Source organism: Mustelus asterias, chromosome 13, assembly GCF_964213995.1.
Source record: "Mustelus asterias chromosome 13, sMusAst1.hap1.1, whole genome shotgun sequence".
Classification (NCBI taxonomy): domain Eukaryota; kingdom Metazoa; phylum Chordata; class Chondrichthyes; order Carcharhiniformes; family Triakidae; genus Mustelus; species Mustelus asterias.
The window spans coordinates 83,957,738-83,976,240 of record NC_135813.1 but is presented as its reverse complement, the minus strand read 5'-3'; the positions used below and the strand labels follow the sequence as shown (position 1 = coordinate 83,976,240).

Below are 18,503 nucleotides of genomic sequence, written 5' to 3'. Positions count from 1 at the left end.
GGTAACTTGGCTGTTAAATTAGTACAGTAAGAAGTCTCACAACACCAGGTTAATGTCCAACAGGTTTATTTGGTAGCAAATACCATAAGCTTTTGGAGCGCTGCTCCTTCGTCAGATGGAGTGGATATCTGTTCACCAACAGTTACAGAATACTAATTAGAATGCAAATCTCTACAGCCAGCCAGGTCTTAAAGGTACAGACAATGTGGGTGGAGAGAGCATTCAACACAGGTTAAAGAGATGAGTATTGTCTCCAGACAGAACAGCTAGTGAGATTCTGCAAGATCAGGGGGAAAGCTGTGGGGGTTACTGATAATGTGACATAAATCCAACATCCCGGTTTAGGCCGTCCTCATGTGTGCGGAACTTGGCTATCAGTTTCTGCTCAGCGACTCTGCGCTGTCGTGTGTCGTGAAGGCCGCCTTGGAGAACGCTTACCTGAAGATCCAAGGCTGAATGCCCGTGACTGCTGAAGTGCTCCCCCACAGGAAGAGAACAGTCTTGCCTGGTGATCATCTCCACATCATGTTAAATTAGTTACCAGGCTTGCTGGGAAAAGGTAATATCTCTTAATAGCCCTTCGGGGGAGACGCAGTTCACTTTCCCAAACTCAAAATAAGTGTCTGTGTGAAGTGGCTGCCTTAAACTCAGGTCAGTGAAAAATAAAAGAGAGAGTAAAAAGCCAACATATTCCAGTAAAGATAAAGGGTGGAACCAAGACCAGAGAACCCTGGATATCAAGGGCTGATGTGGAGATGCCGGCGTTGGACTGGGGTAAGCACAGTAAGAAGTCTCACAACACCAGGTCCATGGACTTTAACCTGGTGTTGTGAGACTTCTTACTGTATCAAGGGCTGTACAGGATTGGATAGGGAAAAATGGGAGGCTTCTGGCAGACACAGGCAGCTCAAAACAGTGGATGTCTGAGAGGAGTATAGAAAGTGCAACGGGTACTTAAAATAAGAAATTAGGAGAATGAAGAGGTGGCATGAAAAAAAAAACAGGCAGACAAAACAAAGGGAAATCCCAAGGTGTTTTATAAGTATATTAAGGGCAAGAGGGTAACCAGGGTCAGAGTAGGGTCCATTAGGGACCAAAGTGGCAATGTGTGTGTGGAGCTGAAAGATGTAGGTGAGGTCTTAAATGAATATTTTACATGTGTTCACTATGGAGAAGGACGATGTAGATATAGAAAGCAGCAAGGTGGACTGTGATATAATTGAACAGATTATCATTGAGGGGGAGGAGGTGTTAGCAGTGGATAAATCCCCAGGTCCAGTTGATATGTATACCAGGCTGCTGTGTGAGGCAAGGGAGGAGATTGCAGCAGCTCTGACGCTAATTTTCAAATCCTCTCTGGCCATGGGAGAAGTCATGGTGTGGAGATGCCGGCGTTGGATTGGGGTAAACACAGTAGGAAGTCTCACAACGCCAGGTTAAAGCCCAACAGGTTTATTTGGTAGCAAAAGCCACTAGCTTTCGGAGCGCTGCTCCTTCGTCAGGTAAGTGGGAGTTTTGTTCACAAACAGGGCATATACGCCTTGTTTGTGAACAGAACTCCCACTTACCTGACAAAGGAGCAGCGCTCCGAATGGGAGAGGTGCCAGTGGACCGCAGGGCAACTAGTACAGTACCAAGGGAAATAGGGATAAACCAAGTAATTATAGGTCAGTGAGTCTAACATCAGTGGTAGGGAAATTATTGGAAGAAATTATGAGTGACAGATTTAATCTCCACTTGCAGAGGCAAGGATTAATCAAGGATAGTCAGCATGGATCAGGGGAAATCATATCTAACAAGTTAGATTGAGTTTTTCAAGGAGGTGACTAGGTGCGTATGTTAATGATCTAGATGTGAATGTGGGGGGGGTGTGTGATCAGTAAGTTTGCAGATGACACAAAAATTGGTGGTGTGGTAAATAGTGAGGAGGAAAGCCTTAGATTACAGGATGATATAGTCGGGCTGGTCAGATGGACAGAACAGTAGCAAATGGAATTTAACCCTGAAAAGTGTGAGAACATAAGAACATAAGAAATAGGAGCAGGAGTAGGCCATCTAGCCCCTCGAGCCTGCCCCGCCATTCAATAAGATCATGGCTGATCTGAAGTGAATCAGTTCCACTTACCAGCCTGCTCCCCATAACCCTTAATTCCCTTATCGATCAGAAATCCATCTATCCGTGACTTAAACATATTCAACGAGGTAGCCTCCACCACTTCAGTGGGCAGAGAATTCCAGAGATTCACCACCCTCTGAGAGAAGAAGTTGCTCCTCAACTCTGTCCTAAACTGACCCCCCTTTATTTTGAGGCTGTGCCCTCTAGTTCTGGTTTCCTTTCTAAGTGGAAAGAATCTCTCCACTTCTACCTTATCCATCCCCTTCATTATCTTATATGCCTCTACAAGATCACCCCTCAGCCTTCTAAACTGCAACGAGTACAAACCTAATCTGCTCAATCTCTCCTCATAATCTACACCCCTCATCTCTGGTATCAACCTAGTGAACCTTCTCTGCACTCCCTCCAAGGCCAATATATCCTTTCGCAAATAAGGGGACCAAAACTGCACACAGTATTCCAGCTGCGGCCTCACCAATGCCTTGTACAGATGCAGCAAGACTTCTCTGCTTTTATATTCCATCCCCCTCGCAATAAATGCCAACATCCCATTTGCCTTCTTGATCACCTGTTGTACCTGCAGACTGAGTTTTTGCGACTCCTGCACAAGGACTCCCAGGTCCCTTTGCACAGTAGCATGTTGTAATTTTTTTCCATTTAAATAATAATCCAATTTGCTATTATTTCTTCCAAAGTGAATAACCTCACATTTGCCAACGTTGATACTCCATCTGCCAGATCCTCGCCCACTCACTCAGCCTGTCCAAATCTCTCTGCAGACCTTCCACTTCCTCCACGCAATTCACTTTCCCACTTATCTTCGTGTCGTCAGCAAAGTTTGTTACCCTACACTCAGTTCCCTCCTCCAGATCATCTATGTAAATAGTAAACAGTTGAGGCCCCTGTACCGATCCCTGCGGCACGCCACTAGTCACCACCTGCCAACCAGAAAAGCACCCATTTATTCCAACTCTCTGCTTCCTGTTGGATAGCCAATCCCCAATCCACGCTAACACCCTACCCCCAACTCCGTGTGCCCCAATCTTCTGCAGCAACCTTTTGTGAGGCACTTTATCGAACACCTTTTGGAAATCCAAAAACACCACATCCACTGATTCCCCTCCGTCAACCGCACTAGTCACATCTTCATAAAAATCCAGCAAGTTCGTCAAACACGACTTTCCTCTCATGAATCCATGCTGCGTCTGCTTGATCAAACCATTCTTATCCAGATGGCCTGCTATTTCTTCTTTAATGATGGATTCCAGCATTTTCCCAACTACAGACGTTAAGCTAACCGGCCTGTAGTTACCCGCCTTTTGTCTACTTCCTTTTTTAAACAGCAGCGTAACAGTAGCTGTTTTCCAATCAGCCGGCACTACCCCAGAGTCCGGTGAATTTTGATAAATAACCACTAACGCATCCGCTATTACCTCTGACATTTCTTTCAGTACCCTGGGATGCATTCCATCCGGGCCTGGGGACTTGTCCACCTTCAGTCCCGTTAGTCTACCAAGCACTGCCTCTCTAGTAACAATAATTGTATTGAGAACCTCTCCTCCTACCAACACTCGATCGTTAATATTCGGTAAACTATTTGCGTCTTCCACGGTGAGGACCGACACAAAAAACCTATTTAAAGTCTCAGCCATTTCCTCGTTTTCCACTATTAAATCCCCCCTCTCGTCCTCCAAGGGTCCAACATTCACTCTAGCCCTTTTTATATACTTGTAAAAACTTTTACTATTATTTTTTATATTTAGAGCTAGTTCAGTTTCATAATCTATCTTTCCTTTATCAGTTTCTTAGTCATTCTTTGTTGTTTTTTAAAGTTTTCCCAATTTCTAAGTCTCCACTATTTTTGGCCACTCTGTACGCATCGGTTTTTAATTTAATACTCTCCTTTATTTCCTTCGTTATCCACGGCTGGTTATCCCTTTTCTTACAGTCCTTCTTTATCACCGGAATATATTTCTGCTGAGTACTGAAAAAGATCTCCTTAAAAATCCTCCATTGTTCCTCAGCTGTCCTACCTACCAGTCTGCTCTCCCAGTCCACCTTAGCCAATTCAGCCCTCATCCTATCGTACTCCCCTCTGTTCAAGCAGAGGACATTGGTTTTGGGACCCTACTTTCTCCCCCTCCATCTGTACCAGAAATTCAACCATATTGTGATCACTCGACCCAAGAGGGTCCTTCACAAGAAGATCCTTAATTCTACCTGTCTCGTTACACATTACCAGATCTAAGATAACTCGTTCCCTCATAGGTTCTGTAACATACTGTTCAAGGAAACTATCTCGACAGCATTCTAAGAACTCTTCCTCCATCCCACCATGTCCAACTTGAGTCAGCCAATCAATATGCAGCTTAAAATCCCCCATGATTATTGCCGTTCCGTTTTTGCACGCATCCATTGTTTGTTTGTTTATAGCCCTCCCCACCTCAGCATTATTATTTGGGGGCCTATAGACCACGCCTACTAGTGTCTTTCTCCCCCTACTATTCCTTATCTCCACCCATAACGATTCCACGTTTTGCTCCTTAGAGCCTATGTCGTCCCTCACTACTACCCTGATATTATCCTTTATTAACAGAGCTACCCCACCACCTTTTCCTTCCTGTCTTTCCTTCCTAAATGCCTGATACCCTTGGAAATTCATTTCCCAATCCTGGTCACCCTGTAACCACGTTTCTGTAATGGCCACTAGATCATACCCATTTGTGCTGATCTGTGCCATCAACTCATTTACTTTGTTCCGAATGCTTTGTGCATTCAGGCAAAGTGTCCTTATTCCAGCTTTTATCTGGACCTGATTTGTTGAAACGTTATTAACCTCCTCCCTCTTACACTGCCTATAACCCTTCTCTGTTTGCGAGCTAACTTCCTTGATCCCAGTCACCTCGTCTCGATCCCCTCCCCCCAACCTATCTAGTTTAAATTCTCCCCAGTAGCCTTAGCCAACCTTCCCGCCAGGATATTGGTCCCCCTGGGATTCAAGTGCCACCCGTTTTTTGTGTAGAGGTCACACCTGCCCCTGAAGAGGTCCCAATGGTCCAGGAACCTGAATCCCTGCCTCCTGCACCAGTCCCTCAGCCACACATTCATCCTCCACCTCACTCCATTTCTGTCCTCACCTTCCCGTGGCACAGGCAGCAATCCTGAGATAACAACCTTTGCTTTCCTCCTTCTCAGCTGTCTTCCTAATTCCTTATACTCTCTTTTCATGATCCCTTCCCCCTTCCTTCCCACATCAGCGGTACCAATATGTACCGCTACCTCCGGCTCCTCTCCCTCCCACCTCAGGATTTCTGGGACTCGCCCAGCAACATCCTGGATCCCGGCCCCAGGGAGGCAGACCACCATCCAAGACTCCCGCCTGCCTCCGCAGAAACGCCTGTCCGTCCCCCTTACTGTTGAATCCCCGATCAACACTGCCGTCCTCCGCTTTTCCTTAGCCCTCTGAGTTACAGGGCCGGCCTCCACTCTGGAGACGCGGCCACTGCTGCTTCCCCCAGGCGGGCTGTCCCCCTCAGCAGTACTCAGGCAGTACTTGTTGTGTAGGGGCACATCCACCGGGGTGCTCTGTCACCCGAGCTTTACCCTTCCTGGCCGTCACCCACTTGGCCTCTTCCCGTGGCCCTGGTGTGACCACCTGATGATAGCTCCTGTCTATCTCCGCCTCATACTCCCTTACCAGCCTAAGATCCTCGAGCTGCTGTTCCAGCTCCTTAACACAGTCCCTCAGGAGCTGCAGCTCGACACACCCCTCACAGATGTGGATGTCCGGGAGGCCAGGTGCCTCCAGGACCTCCCACATCCTACACTGGGAACACACTGGCTTCAGACTCATATTTGACCCTTTTTACCAAGGTACACAGAGAAAAGTAAATAAGAATTAGAAACTAAGAAATGAAACTCACCCCTGCTCGCCCTTTCCCCCGAAGCCCTGTGAGCCAAAGCCCTTACACTCTGCTTCCCACTCACTCCGCTGCCTGCTCCCGACGCTGCCCGCTGGATACTGCGGCCTCCCTTTTATACTTCGCGCGCTTAAAAACTACAAAATGTCCGCCCCACGTCACCCCGCGCCCAGTCTACTTCCGCTTTACACTTAAACTCTAAAATAACTAAAACCCTGCAGGAGATGCATTTTGAGAGGACTAACAAGGCAAGGGAATACACAATGAATGGTAGGAAGTACAGAGGACCAGAGGGACCTTGGGTGCATGTCCAAAGATCTCTGAAGGCAGTAGGACAGGTAGATATGGTGATTAAGGCACATGGGATACTTACCCAAGGCACAGAATCAGGATATTGAATTCGATGATCAGCCATGATCAAAATGACCATAAGATATAGGAGCAGAATTAGGCCATTCAGCCCATTGAGTCTGCTACACCATTCAATCATGACTGATATGAAAATGAATGGCGGAGAAGGCTCAAAGGGCTGAATGGCCCACTCCTGCTTCAAGTTTCTATGTCAGGTTGTGGTGATCCCATGTGTCTGCTGCCCTTGTCCTTCTAGGGTGTCGAGTTGGGGATTTGGGAGGTGTGGTTCAAGGAGCCTCGGCAAGTTAATTACAGTGCATCTCGTAAATGGTGCACGCAGCTGCCCCCTTGTGCTGGGAGTGAAGGGAGTAAATGTTCACAGTAGTGGATAGGGTGATGGGTCGCAGAGAATCTGAAATCTGACTGCAACCAAGATTCAACAGTTACAGCAAGACAAACCACTGGAACAAAAAGTTAAAACAGGGAGAAACTGATTTAGATTTGACCTTACACCACGTAACGAGTGTTGCTGCCTAGACAAGCTCTTGGTCCAGCTACGCCTCGATTTTAAAATCCTCACTCATTATAATGTTCAAATCCCTCCCTGGCCCTCACGCCTCTCCATCTGCAATCTTCTCCAGCTCCTTGTACCCACAGAAATCTGTGCTCCTCCAATTCTGGAGGAATTTCTTGAATTCCATCAGTTCATTTCAGGTACCTCAGCCTTAAACACTGGAATTCCCTCCTTGAACCTCTCTTTCCATTTAAGATGCTTTTGACAAACTACCCTGATCAAGCTTTTAGTTGCCTATCCTAACAACTTGTGCAGCTTGGTGTCAAATTTAATCTGGCAATACTCTAGTAATGCATAGAATAGAATAGAATCAGAATCCCTACAGTGCAGAGGTCATTTGGCCCTTCGAATCTGCACCAACTCTCCAACAGAATTAAGGAATTAAGGGTTATGGTGAGCGAGCGGGAGCTGAGTCCACAAAAAGATCAGCCGTGATCTTATTGAATGGCGGAGCAGGCTTGAGGGGCCAGATGGCCCACTCCTGCTCCTAGTTCTTATGTTCTTAGAACATCCCACCCAAATCCCATCCCCGTAACTCCACATATTTAACCCACAAGTCCCGCTAATCTACATATCTTGGGACACTAAGAGGCAATTTGGCATGGCCAATATCCGTACATCTTTCACACTGTGGCAGGAAACCGGTGCACCCGGAAGAAACACACGCAGACACGGTGAGAACGTGCAAACTCCACATAGACAGTGACCCAAGCCGGGAATTTAACCCAAGTTCCTGGCGCCATGAGGCAGCAGTGCTAACCACTGTGAAAATTTAAGATTTATTTATTATTGTTACAAGTAGGCTTACATTAACACTGCAATGAAGTTACTGTGAAAAACCCCGGCACCTGTTCAGATACACAGAGAATTTAGCATGGCCAATGCACCTAGCCAGCATGAGATTTGGACTGTGGGAGGAAACCAGAGCACCCGAAGGAAACTCACGCAGACACGGGGAGAATGTGCAGACTCCGCACTGACAGTGACCCAAGCCGGGAATCGAACCCGGGTCCCTGGTGCTGTGAGGCAGCAGTGCTAATCGCTGTGCCAAACTTTGACTTAAGAAATCTACAAACCTCAGAAATAGAACACATTACTCAACAGTAAAAAAAGAGAAATATTCTTTAAATGAGTTTCAGGAACAGGTGTAGTGCATTTACAAATATGTTAATTTATTACAATATGGTAGCAGTGGTTTATGAATACAACTAACAATCTGGTATATCTTGACAGTGTAACAGTAATTTCACACAATATCATTGGAAATCAACGCTTCTGTCATGTTTGCTGAAAACTTAAAACTCACTCTCTCTTTGGTCTCAGTCATCTTGGGCTGTCACTGAAACTTTTGCCATCATCCCTCACCAAGTTTACCATACATAACAAAAATACCACGGCTGCTTTCTTTAAAAAAAAAATCTACATCTGGCTCAACGAAGGAAAGATTAAAGATAACATGACCGAGTTGACCAACAAAAATATTTATATACAATTCTACTCAATCATCTTATTTTTGCCGATCACAAATGAATCTGAATAATTTTCGAGGACAGGGTTAAGGATGTTATAACACGATGCTATGCAAAACCATAACAAATACTGTACAACATGTACACTAAGAACTAGGAGGAATAACTTTGTAGCATAGATTGCATTTTTAATGTGCATATACATACAGAATAAAAATAAACATTATCACTTTAAAACAAATCCTGAACCATGGGTGCACAATGAAAAGAATGTAACAAAAATACAAAACCCTTGTATCAAAAGTTTGTTAATAAACATTCGTGTCTTTTTCTAGATAAGGAATGTCAAATACAACTTATTCTGAAGTCCATTGCTGTTGGCTTCTTTCCAACTTTCACGTAATGAAAAATAACTACAGTTAAGTACTTAACATTCATCCAACTACATTGTGGATCTACAAATACTGAACACATGCCTATAACATCCACTTTCTGAACTTAACAAATACAGGGGCGCATTAAAAATGTGCCAGGAAAAAAAAAAATTAATATGTACAAAGATGACCCAAGGTCAAACCTTAGAGTTATCTACCTTTTAAAAAGATTTACAGAATTTCTGCTGTGCATCAACATGTTACATTAACACCAAGATTCAATATTAAATGATATACGTGAAGTTTATGCAAGTCAACTTTTCTATACATTGGCTATTACACAGTGGAGTGAAAACAAACTTAGTACAATTTGTTCTGAGCACAGTCCAGCTAATGCTGCAAGCACATTCTTTATGTGGTGGGCTTCCTCGCTTCGTTCAACAAGCTCAGTTCGGTTTCGTCGGGGCTTTCAGCCTCACTGCAGCAGTTCGCACCTGCAACTTGGTTTGTTGGCCTTGGGCGTCAGAGGTCACTGCCGGCTGAGCGGGGCTCTGTGGAGTCGGGGTCTGAATCTGAGGAGAGGCCGCTGTTACAACTTGCTGCTGAATAAGTTGCTGCTGGACCACCTGAGCAGTAGCAGCTGCAGGCATCACCTGGACCTGCTGGCCAGGAGCTGCCTGGGACAGTGTCATTGTCTGCTGCTGTGCCTGGACCTGCGGGAAAAGGAGGGAGGGAGAGAGAGAGGCTCATTCAGACAAGAAAGTAACTTCCATTTGTATAGCGCCTTTCCGCATCTTCAGATTGTTCTAAAGCACCCTACAACCAACTGATTACATTTGAGGCTTGGTCACTTCTGTAATATGGGCAGATTTGAGCCTTAGAGTGTGGTGGAGGCAGGTTTAACCGAAGCACTTGAGAGGGAATTAGACAGTTATTTTGAAAAATAAAAGCAAATTACTGCAGATGCTGGAATCTGAAACCAAAAGAGAAAATGCTGGAAAATCTCAACAGGTCTGACAGCATCTGTAAGGAGAGAAAAGGGCTGACAATGAGAGTCCAGATGACCCTTTGTCAAAGCTTTGTCGAGTCATCTGGACCCGAAACGTCAGCTCTTTTCTCTCCTTGCAGATGCTGCCAGATTTTCCAGCATTTTTTCTTTTAGCTATTTTAAAAAGTTTATTTATTAGTGGCACAAGTAGGCATACATTAACATTGCAATGAAGTTACTGTGAAAATCCCCTAGCCGCCACACTCTGTTGCCTGTTTGGGTACACTGAGGGAGAATTTAGTATGGCCAATTCACCTAACCAGCACATCTTTGGACTGTGGGAGGAAACCATCGCAGACACGGGGAGAACGTGCAGGCTCCACGCAGACAGTGACCCAAGCCGGGAATCGAACCCGGGTCCCTGGAGCTGTGAGGCAGCAGTGCCAACCACGGTGCCACCGTGCCGCCCACAGTTATCCGAAGAGGAAGAATGTGCAGGGTTACAGGGAGAAGGTGGGGGAATGGCACAAGGCGAGTTTCACCTTCGGAGAGCCCATGGAGACGATGGGCCAATGGCCTCCTCCTGTGCTGTACGGATTCTGTGATTTTGGTAATCGCTAAATGATGCTGTACAGCTGGCTAACGTGGAAAATAAATAACAGTATGGACCTACTGGGTCAAATATTTTTTTCTGTACTCTAAATACTATGAGTTCCAAATGCTTGAACTTGCAATGTGTATTCTATTCAGACTGACTCACCCTGAACAGAACAGGTTAGTGAATTGGAAGTGTTAACTGTTCTACACAGCGCTATACAACCAGCGCAACTGGTGAGTGCCTGATGAAAGGTCATCAATCGGAAACACCGCTTCTCCTTCCACAGATGCTGCCAAATCTCAGCTTTTATTTCCCATTTCCAGCATTGGCTTTTTCCATTAGTGTTTGTCTGGTTTATTCTTTATAGGCTGAGAGTTTAATCTCAGATAGCTGTGTGTTCAGTATTTTATCTGTACATTCGTAAAGCAACTGGTGACAACACAATCTCCAGCAGGAAGCTGCTACTCGAGATTAAAATGACCAAAATTCCAACAGGTTATACTCAATTTAAATAGAAGCATGTTCAGACCTCACTTAGAGATTGAGCACAATTCTGGCCTCAATATTATAAAAAAGACAAAGACTGGAGAAGAGACAGGAAAGATATCCAAAGAGAGAGATTATAACCACAGGAAAGACTGAACAGGCTGAGGTGTTTTCTCCAGGTAAGAATAGGTGAGAGGTAACCTGATAGAGGTCTTTGAAACTATGAAAGGGTTGGCTAGGAAGATAGTTCCACTTGTGAGGCAATCCAAAACCAAAGACCAGAAATATAAGATGGTCACTAATAAATCTAATAAGGAATTCAGATGAAACTTCTTTACTGAGAGCGGTCAGAACGCAAAGCTCACTACCACAAGGAGTAGTTGAGGCAAATAGCATAGGGAAAGCTGGATTAATAGATGGAGGAAGGAAGGAATAGGAAGATAGGTGAGGATGGAACATAAACACTGGGCCAAGTGGCTTGTTTCTGTGCTGTAGGTTCTACAGGGATCGATGTAAAGTTGATATTCAGTCTATGCAGAGCAGTGTTCCTCACTAACTTCACACGGAGGGTCACAATCCAAAGCTAGAAGGTGCGGCTGAGCACCTGCAATCGCTGTACAACCAATTTGATCCAACAGTGGATAACATGGAACCCAAGCGTCTTCCAGCTGGAGCATTGTGGCCAGTTCTGAGCACTGTAAGTTAGGAAGGATGCCAAGGTCTTAAAAGAGGGTGCAGATGCGATTTAGTAGAAACGTACTCGGGTGAAAGACTGGAGAGACTCGGAATTCTCTCTCTAAAGCAGAGAAAGTTAAGAGGTGGAGTTTTTCAAAACCATACAGGATTGTAATAAGAATAAATAAAGAGAGACGGTTTCTCGTGGCAGGAAAGCCGCTAGCCAGAAGGCACAGGTACAAGACAATTGGTAAAGGAACCATAGGAGAAATTAGGTTAGTATTTGCAGCGTGTTCTTGTGAGCAGGAACCCACAGCCTGAAAGTGGTGAAAGCAAATGCAACAAGTTTCAAAAGGCAACTTGCAAATAGCTGAAAAAGGAAAAAGAATGCTTGGCTACGGGGAAAGAGCTGGGGGAATGGAACTAATTGGTTAGCTTTTTCCAAAGAGCCAGTATAGGCATGATGGGCCAAATGGCCTCCTTTTGCAGTGATATTTTACGTGTTAGGATCAAACATATAGTCGTTTGGTAGGACAGAACTTGAGTATCACTGAAAAACAGAGAGACATGCTGCTGAAGTTTTTAGTCTTGCACTCTGGTTGAGCAAAACTTGCTAAACAATCCTGATTGTGCTAAGAATTACACTGAAAACCAATTTAGATTTATCAGTCAGACTCGCAGTTAACACTTGCTAGGAGCTACATATATTCGCACATAGGGCCCTGTCCTTTGTGGAGCTACTAAACGAAAGCCGTGGGACAGCCATTCCCTGGTTCATTCCCCATGGCAATGCCTTCACCAATCAGGTTCGAGTTGCCTGGTTTGAATTTGAACAAAAGTTGGCAGTTAACTAGTCCCTGGTGTATTCTTCATGGCAACGCCTCAATCAATCAGAGCCCACCTGCCAACCAATCAGCTCTCTCTTCTCATGCAGCATAAATTGTTGCTCCCTTTACTGTGGCATTCTCGCAAACTGTCCTGGTGAGTTCAAGACAAAAAGCTTTGGCAGCATGTCTCTTTTTTCCTGCGAGGATCAAGCATAGGTCTTTCCTACAGTTCTTGGCATTTCCTTCCTCAATTCTGCTCAAAACAAAGGTTGTACATTCCAGATACCAGAAGAGTGGAACAAGAGGAGGAACATAAGCAGAACCAGAAGTGAGAAGCATATATAGGCAAGAGGGAAATCTAATGGAGGAAACAAAGGCAGATTTCTTCTTCCACATCATGGAAATGTATCAGCAGGCAGAACACGTGAAACATCTGAAAGCTTCACCCGTGCAGAGTGTGGAGATAGGTTTGAGGAGGTGAAGAATACCTGTTGGGCCGTTGATACCATCTGCTGGATACTCCCCATGGTTGCTTGCTGTTGAACCGTTTGTGGAATTTTTGTAACCTATTGAACAACAGCAGTTTATTTTAACTTTTTCACCCTTTATGGTTTCCAAGCACGTACGATTTTAGGTACTTTAAAGAATTATTTCTTCTGCAGTCTTGGAGTTAACGGAGGAGCATAAAATTGTAAAAAGATAGAGGGGCGTTAATAAATTACACTTGCCCTACTGAAGGGCTTCTGGGGCAGAATAAAGTTTTGTTGCATAGATCAAGAACGTTAACTCGGAAAGAAACCACGAGGTATTCATCATGAATCTCAAACGTCATGGAATAAAACCACTATGTACCAATGTAATGTAAATGGGCTGTTAAAGAAGTCTTGTGGTATTAAACAGTGTCACTTTATCAGGTTTGATGTACATTTGTTAATGTATACAACAGGGAGAAGTGCAAATTCCTGTTACAAAGCTGTCCTTTCAATCGCCTGCAAATAGAGAGACTGTCTAAAGTTCCCAAGATTTTCAACATACTGATCTATTAAAGCAACTTTGTCTACTTAACAAATGTGCGATGGACACACTCGAGGTCTCAGCTGAGGTGAAGAATCCTTTAAAAATAATATCCATGTTTTTACCAAAAAAAGATCAGCTTTAGGGCAGTCATTTAGATTCCAGGCCTCCATTCCCAATACAAAACGCGTTTCATGAGAATTGATTGAATTGTGCATTACAAAGGAAGGCGTGTTGTATTAAATGACCATCAAAGTGCTGCATAATTAATCAAGACACCAGACAGAGGCTACATTCTCTCAGAGGGATTCGGTGATTTACTTACTTACTAGTTACTCGCTTCAGATTTTCAAACACATCGGCTCACACTCAACAGTTTCTTGCAAAGGTGAAAGGAACAGAGTGTAACGCTCCCAGGGCAGTGCAACACATCATTATTGCCCACCCCCAGTTACGCCAGGAACCTATAGTTTGCTGGGCCACTTAAAGTAAAGTTTATTAGTTACAAGTAGGCTTACATTAACACTGCAATGGAGTTACTGTGAAAATCCCCGAGTCGCCACACTCTGGCGCCTGTTCGGGTACACTGAGGGAGAATTTAGCACGGGCAATTCACCTAACTTGCACATCTTTGGACTGTGGGAGGAAACCAGAGCACTCGGAGGAAACTCACATCGACAAAGGGAGAACATGCAAACTCCACACAGTGACCCAAGCCGGGAATCGAACCCGGGTCCCTGGCGCTGTGAGGTCGCAGTGCTAACCACTATGCTGCCCTGGAGGCCATAGGTAAGACTGGAGTCACACACAGGCCAGACTGGAAAAGGAGGGCAGAATTCATTCCCCAAAGCTTACTGGTGAACCTGTTGAGTTTTGTGTTTACATGTAAACTTTAGAACAACACAGTCATTCTCCCCGATAGCCTAGTCACATTTCCAGATTATTCAAACTGCATAACTGCCAAGGTGGGCGTGTAATTCTTTGGATTACAGTCCAGTAAATATAACCATCATATCACTGCATTACTTGCATTAATTACCTGAATCTGTGCCTGCATCTGTTGCGTTCCTGTCTGCTTCTGGGTCTGGGCACTCAAGAACTGTGGCTTCATCCCCGATTGGAGTTGGGAGGTGGTATAAGTTACTTTCTGCTGTTGCTGCTGCTGTGATTGCACTGTAACCTGCTGTGTTATCTGAAACAGGATGCACATAACAAATAAGCAAAGGACTATTTTTGCCCACCTTGTGCATCTCTAAATACTTGCTGCAGAGCAAAGCCAAGCTTCAGCACTGCCATTCCGATTGTTTAGAAGTTGCTGCTAAAGGTGATACTGGTCTACTCTTTTACAAGCCCAATTCCACGCCCCCCCCCCCCCCCCCCCCCCCCCACCCCCCACCTCAAACTAAAATAGGAAGCTTCATCTAATGATCATCACAGACACAAACTAGATCTCAGCAAAGACCAGGGATGGAATGTGGTTCCCCCCCATCAGAGATACACTTACTGACCAACCAATTGTACAAAGCTGCTGTGTTGAGCATGTGTTACCTCAGCCATAGTGGTGCCATTGACACGTCTTGCTTCTTTCTGGCTTTCTTCAAGCTTCCGTCAGTCCCCGTCTCAAAGCTATCCACCCATCTGAATTTTCTTTCTCCTCCAATTGTTGGCAGGACAAGCCTGTCGGGTCTTTGTTTCCAATGCCCCTACTCGACTATCTTTCTCTAACTATACTTACCAACCCTTTTGATTCATACATTGAAACATACATAGAAAATAGAAACAGGAGTGGGCCATTCAGCCCTTCAAGCCTGCTCCGGCATTCATTTTGAACATGGCTGAATTCAAAATCCTGATTTCCCCCCCCCCCGCCATCTTTCCCCCCAAATCCCTTGATCCTTTTAGTCCCAAGAGCCATGTCTAATTCCTTCTTGAAATCTCACAATGTTTGCCCTCAACTACATTCTGTGATAGTGAATTCCACACATTCACCACCCTCTGGGTGAAGAAATTTCTTCTCACCTTAGTTTTAAAAGGTTTACCCTTTATCCTCAGACTATGACCCCGAGTTCTGGACTTCCCCACCATTGGGAGCATTTTTTCTGAACCTACCCTGTCTAACCCTGTTAGAATTTTGTAAGCTTCTATGGGATCCCCTCTCACTCTTCTAAACTCCAAGGAATATAATCCTAACCAATTTAGTCCTGCTATCCAGAAATCAGCCTGGTAAACCTTCGCTGTACTCCCTCTATGGCAAGGACATTCTTCCTTAGATAAGGACACCAAAATTGCACACAATATTCCAGGTGTGGCCTCACCAACACCCTATACAATTGAGATAAAACATCCCTATTCCTACACTTAAATCCTCACAAATGAAGGCCAAGATACTATTTGCTTTCTTTACTGCCTGCTGTACTTTCAGCAACTAACGCATGAGGACACCAAGGCCTCGTTGAGTATCTAGCTCTTTCGACTTACATCCATTCAAATAATAATCTCTCTTCCTAATTTTGCGATCAAAGTGGATAACCTCACATTTATCCACATTGTACTGTATCTGCCACGCACATGCCCACACACTCAGCCTGTCCAATTCACGCTGAAGCATCTCTGCATCCTCCTCACAGCTCACCCTCCCACCCAACTTGTACCATCTGCAAATCTGGAGATAATACATTCAGTTCCCTCTTCCAAATCATTAATATATAACGTGAACAGTTGGGGTCCTAGCACAGATCCCTGCGGTACCCCACTCGTCACTGCCTGCCAATCAGAAAAAGAACCAATAATGCCAACTCTTTGCTTCCTATCTGCTAACCAGCTTTCTATCCATCTCAAGACATTACCTGCAATCCCATGTGCTTTAACTTTACACAGTGATCTGCTTTGTGAGATCTTGTTGAAAGCCTTCTGAAAGTCTAAAAAAAAACACATCCACCGGTTCTCCCTGGTCAACTCTCCTAGTTCCACCCTCAAAGAATTCCAGGGGATTTATCAAGCATGATTTCCCCTTTGTAAATCCATATTGATTTTGTCTGATTATACCACTGCTTTCCAAATGCTGTGCTCTAAAATCCTTGATAATGAGACTCTAGCAACTTCCCTACTTCCGTCATTAGCCTCACTGACCTATAGTTCCTGGTTTTCTCTCTCCCTCCCCTTTTGAATAGCGGGCTTGCATTAACTACCCTCCAAACCGTAGGGACCATTCCAGAGAACTTTGGAAAATGACCACCAATGAATTCTTGAACTTCTACTCTTGATCTACCCACTCGTCCATCTTTCTGTTCACCCAGTTGATTTAGAGCATCTGCTACCATGCGCATATTTCAAAAGCTTTTCCCTCAGTCACAGACATACATGCCAGAAGAATCACAGGCACAGTTTGCCGAGGGGGAAGCAGTGAAAAGAGGATAAAGGATCAACAGGTGCAAGGGTTTTTTTGTATTCCCTCCATCCCCCTATCCCCAGTAAGATCTAGAGAAGGTATTAATGTTCTAGAATCCATACCTTCTGCTGTGCAGTGATTGCTGCAGCTTGCACAGCTGCCTGTCCCTGTGTCACCTGTGACTGGCCAACTTTCTGCTGCTTGAGTTTCAGAAATTGTTGTACTTGCATTTGTGACAAGTGCTGTGGGATGGCAGCCTTCACCAAGGTCTGCCCTCCTGCAGAGAGTCAAGACAATAGATTAAAGACAGTGAAGGTTCTCAAACCTGAAAAAGCAATACAAACCAAACGGCCGCTGAAAATCATTTAACTTTATTAATTTCCATAAAAAGTAAGACGTTGCTTCTACCAGTTCAATTTCTCCTGTTTTATAAAAGGTGATGACATGTACTCATTACTTTATTATATGATTGTAAATCAGTGCTGGGATTACACAGGTGATGGTGGAAGTAACTACTGTTCATAATGCCAATTTCTTAAATACAGACAGCTAATAAGAGGAATGGAGTCTCAGGCTGGGAGCGGTGCAGAGCCTGGAGATATTTACACTTGTGGGGACTAGAAGGGTCAGAACCTGGAGCTGGGGAAGGAGATTGAGGGGGTGGTCTGGGACTACAGCAACCCCAAATTAATCCTGAGTGGATGAGGTGCAGCCTGTCAATATGGTCTTGAAGGGCGGGTGGGGGTGGGTAATTTCATGGTGGCAGGGATCTGTGGTACCAGGAGGGACTTGACAGCACGAGTGGATTGAGGGTGGAGAAAGCACAACCTCGATCAGCTGACATTATGTGCCACAATGGGGTTTAAAGCCACATCTCTTAAACGCAAAGCACTCTCCCTAGTTAAGTAAGGTTTTGAAATCTTTCACTTTAGATGTTCACACTGAGGCATAATTCTTTTCAGCAAACACAGCCACACAAAGCCTCTTACGAGGCACGTGACAATATTATTGTTCTTGAAACGAGTAGAAATGATCATAGAATCCTTACAGTGCAGAAGGAGGCCACTCGGCCCATTGAGTCCGCACCGACTCTCCAACAGAGCATCCCACCAAGGCCCAACCTCTCCCTGTACCTGCATCTACCCCGCTAAAACCCCCAACCTACACATCTTTGAACACCAAGGGGCAATTTAGCATGGCCAATCCACCTAACCCGCACACCTTTGGAGTGTGGGAGGAAACCAGAGCACGCGGAGGAAACCCACGCAGACACGGGGAGAGCAAAATCCTCAAGAATTTGCTTCTCGATTACCTGCTGACCCTTTCTGAGGCTGACCAATAGCCACACTAATTCCAGCAACAGTCACAGGTAGCGTTGTTACACCAGAGGAAACGACTGCAGCAGGAACAGACACAACTGGTGGTTTAGTGAGGGTAACTTGGGCAGTTTGAGCTGGCTGCGTCTGAATTTGCCCTTGAGCTTGCAGCTGTGACGGAGAAACTCTGGCCTGGAGAAAACAATAAAATATATTCAGATATTCTGAAAACAAGATTTCAAAAACAAAAGTCACACAATTTTCAAAGACACTGAGGGCCCGATTTTACCATTGCGGTGTGCCCATTATCAGGCGCAAAAACTTGGTAAAGTCGGGTGTGAGGCGAGTAGCACGATCTGCGCCCGCCTCCGCGCCGATTCCCCCTATACCATGGCCCAAAATTGGCC

General features: G+C 44.9%; 1 protein-coding gene across 12 annotated transcripts in view; it reads right to left on the bottom strand.

Annotated features, from left to right (window-relative positions):
• Positions 1–8,593: 8,593 nt before the first annotated feature.
• Positions 8,594–18,503, bottom strand: part of ep400 (E1A binding protein p400) — a 141,041-nt gene continuing 131,131 nt past the window's right edge. For 8 of the 12 annotated variants that reach the window (XM_078227158.1, XM_078227159.1, XM_078227160.1 and 5 more), the window contains 5 exons: positions 18,093–18,288; positions 16,903–17,057; positions 14,432–14,584; positions 12,867–12,944; positions 8,594–9,517 (listed from right to left, as the gene is read on the bottom strand). In XM_078227158.1, the coding sequence (XP_078083284.1) occupies positions 9,251–9,517; positions 12,867–12,944; positions 14,432–14,584; positions 16,903–17,057; positions 18,093–18,288 (849 nt within the window). In that variant the 3' untranslated portion in view covers positions 8,594–9,250. The remainder of the gene's footprint in view (positions 9,518–12,866; positions 12,945–14,431; positions 14,585–16,902; positions 17,058–18,092; positions 18,289–18,503) is intronic. The other 4 variants (XM_078227162.1, XM_078227163.1, XM_078227164.1 and 1 more) reach the window with 1 other exon arrangement.